At 65.7% G+C, this 3,668-nt stretch overlaps 1 protein-coding gene across 1 annotated transcript; it reads right to left on the minus strand.

Annotated features, from left to right (window-relative positions):
• Nucleotides 1–964: 964 nt before the first annotated feature.
• EMIHUDRAFT_122376 (hypothetical protein) lies at nt 965–3,668 on the minus strand (the record flags this gene model as incomplete). The annotated part of the gene is made up of 2 exons (XM_005789835.1): nt 965–1,495; nt 3,594–3,668. The coding sequence occupies 2 exons, from the start codon at nt 3,666–3,668 to the stop codon at nt 965–967; spliced, it is 606 nt and encodes a 201-aa protein (XP_005789892.1).

The raw sequence follows: 3,668 nt of genomic DNA on the forward strand, positions 1-3,668 counted from the left end.
GCTGCTTCATTGCCATGTCCAGTTATGGCGGAGACGCGCTGATAGCATTCCTGTGCACGCAGTTGGACCAGCACGGCCATCGGGTGCGTGGCGCAAAAAAACCTGTTTGCGCTGTCTTCGATATCAGCGGCTACATGCGCTGCTGCGCGTACCTGTGATTCACACATGTTGATCACATCCATATACCTCACTAACATACAGCTGGCGAGCATTGCATCCCTCGTCTGGCCATGCTGTGCATCATCTCACCGTATGCAGCCGTATACGCCCACGGTGCTCACAGGGTCGGGCGTCACGGTGCTCGTGGCAAGCATCTCCGTCACTCTTGTGACTTGTGGGCTTGGTGGTGTTGCCTCCGGTGCTACTGCTGGCTAGGGTGCCAATGGCGCGACGGGAGGCGGCCATTGGCGCCACTACAGCAACGATTGTTACGCCGTGGAAAAATCCGGATTTCGTGCCCCGAACCGGCCGACACGTGGCCGCATATATGTATATATACCACGTCCGTATGGGCTGCACAAGCCAAACCACGCTCATCACAGCTTGCCACAGTGTGGCTCCTGGCAGTGGTAAGCCATTCTTGGTGTACCAGCTCACAGCAGGGCCGTTTGATCACGATTGTTACACGGCGTGAAAAATCAAGTATTTGCGAGATATCGAGATTTTTACACGCGCGTGAAAAAGCACAGAAAAACACATGCGGCAGAGAGACTTTCACGACCGTCTCGTACTCACGCCTTCCCCTCTCCCTCATTGTCCCAACCCCCACGCCTCGACCTTTGGCTTGGGCAGCAGCACAACCTCCTCAGAATCGCCGTGGCCCAAATCCGACCAAAGGGTCCACGCGCCGGAGCTCCACACAGCGCTGACGAGATTGGCTGCGGAAGCCTCCAGCCGACACTGCAAAACTGCGATGGCGCGCCCGTGTTCGTACCATGCGTGCAGTGTGCTCCCAAGCAGCTCTCTATGAGCGCTGGGCCGCCTCCGCCGCCATCCTGGCTGCCGCTGCCTTGGCCCTCGCCGTCGCCACCGACGCGCGCCTCGCCTTGGCGGCGGCGATTGCGGCCTCCATCGCCGCCTCCTCCGCCGCCAACGCAGCCTCTGCCTCCGCCGCGGCCTCCTCCAACCCCTCCGCCTCCGCACTCCAACGCGCGGCCTCGGCCGCCTCGGCCTCCTCGCGCGCCGCCGCAGCCTGCCCCTCCGCTGTCTCCTCCTCGCTCGCCTCGTCCGCCGCCTCGGCCGCCTCTCCCAGCGCCTCCGCCATGATGCCGAACCGCATCCTCTCCTCGGTGAGCGTCTCGAGAAGCAGAAGAAGCCTCGCCTCCTCGGCCTTCTTCGCCGCCTCGGCTGCGTCTGCCTCCGACGGCGCCTCGGCAACCTCCTCGGGCTCCTGCGACGGCCCAGCCGCGCCCGCCCCGCCCCCGCCCTTCTTCTTCTTCTTCTTGCCCTTCTTGCCCTTGGCGCGCTTCTCCGCCTCGACCTCCGCCAGCAGCTCCTCCGCGTGCCGCGCCGCCTCCCTCTCCTCCGCCGCCCTCTGCGCCGCCCTCTCCGCCGCTCCCGCGGCCCACGCCGCCTCCGACGCCGCCTTCTCCGCCGCCTCCGCAGCCTTCTTCGCCGCCTTCTCCGCCACCTTCTTGGCCGCCGCATGCTCCTCGAGGGCGCGCACGCACTTGGCACGGCCCTGCTCCTTGGCATAGTGCAGCGCGGTCTTGCCTCTCGTGTTGCACACCGTCACGTCTGCGCCCGCCCGCAGCAAGCCGAGGAGGGCGGCGGGGTGGCCGTTGAAAGCGGCCCAACTCAGTGCGGTGTCGCCGCTGTTGGACTGCTGGTCGATCGCCGCGCCGTGCCGTAACGCCAACTCGACCAGCTTCTCATGGCCATGAATGGCGGCGAGAATCAGCGCGGTGCCGCCGTGGCTAGTCTGCAACGAGACATCCGCGCCGCGCTGGAGCAGCGCCTCGGCCAGCCCCTCGTGGCCCTTCATCATCGCGAGCATCAGCAGCGTCACGCCGCTCAGAGAGACGTCCGAAAAGACGTACTCGAACGTCGCGTTCACCCGCCTGCCGCCGTCGAGCCACGCCAGCACCGCCTCGTCGCCGCGCTCAGCCGCTAGCACGACCTCCCCTGGCACTGCCCCGCCGCTGCTCGGCTCAGCCTCCGCGCCGCCCTCGCCGCTCGAAGCAGGGGCCACGGCACTCGCACCCTCCGCCGCGCCTGCGCCGCCTGCCTCGGCCGACGGTGCCTTGCTCCGGCTCACCGCCACCTCCCCGATATGCGTCTTGAACGCCTCGACGCACTCGGCGTGGCCCCTCTTCTTGGCAATCTGCAGCGCCGTCTTGCCAAACACGTCGCGCAACGTCATGTCTGCGCCCCCCCGCAGCAGGCGCAGCACGACAGTGGGGCGGTTGAAGTAGGCGGCGTGCATCAGCGCGGTGCAGCCGTCGCTCCTCTGCAAGTTGACCTCAGCGCCGCGCCGTATCAGCAAGTCGACCACCCGCTCTTTGCCGCCCTGGGCAGCCGCTTCCAGCGCCGGCCAGGCGGCGTCCTGCGGGTTTAACTCCGCGCCACGCCGCAGCAGCACGTCCACCATTCGCTCGCGGCCGCAGTAGGCGGCAGTGCTGAGCGCTGTGGTGCCGCGACCGTTCTGCAGGTTGATGTGCGCGCCACGCTTCAGGAGCAGCTCGACAATCTGCATGTGCTCGTTCTGTGCGGCGAGCATCAGCAGGGTGCATGGAACCATCTTGCCGGCCTCAGTGAGTCGCTCAGCGAGAGTGTCGGCCTTCCCGCCTTCATTCAGCCACAATCGCACCGCTCCCATGCGGCCGTCCGCAGCCGCGTTCAGGACGTTCTTCGGGACTTCGCCGCCCGGCGCGCTGCCAGCAGACGGAGGAGGCGTGCGGAGCCCGGCGGTGGCGCGGGAGGGGGTCGCGGGCATGACGTCTTGCGCGGGTCGAATTTCTTTTTTATCTCCCGCAATCACAGATGTGATCGCTGTCCGCGCGATGTTTTCTTTTTCATGTGCGCTTCAAGTGCGTTTCTACGTGGGCTCGTGCCACTGGCTGCTGCACTCTCGAGGCTATGCCTACACAGCCTCGCGCGCATGGGCAGTCAAGAGGGACCATGCACCTTCTCAGGACAGCGCCGGTGCCTCTCTCTTGGACCGGCAAACGTGGTGGTCTCGTGTCACCGATGTGGGACCAGTGCGGCATCGCGCCATCGACAGCTCTGAACTGCGCCTCACCACTGACCGGGAAGGCCGGCAAGTGGATCAGCACAGGTCGCACATTGTGGCAGCAGTCAGCAGTGCACGTCTGATAGCTAGAGCAGCAGCGTCAGGGTCGCAGGGTCGGATCGTGTCAAGCCTCTCGCCCGGCCGGCCGTGTGCAGACGTCGGCCTGTCTGCTGTCTGGAGTGATCTGTCGGCGGTCAGTACGACCGATCAGGTTGGAGTTTTCTGATGATTGGAGGGTCTATCTGTATGTACTCCTCGAGATCTCTCCAAATCTGCCCTCTGATCAACCTCATTCGGGAAGTCGGTGCCAGTAGAGACTAGTAGAGCCGGAGCCCCGTTTCCGCACTGCTGCGCGGCGCACGGTGCCTCCGGGGGCCCCCGCCTCCCCCCAGAGCCCGCGGCGTGGCGCGCAGAGCGCCACACGCGGTGGCACCAT

This window comes from Emiliania huxleyi, assembly GCF_000372725.1.
Source record: "Emiliania huxleyi CCMP1516 chromosome Unknown EMIHUscaffold_1241, whole genome shotgun sequence".
Lineage (NCBI taxonomy): Eukaryota > Haptophyta > Isochrysidales > Noelaerhabdaceae > Emiliania > Emiliania huxleyi.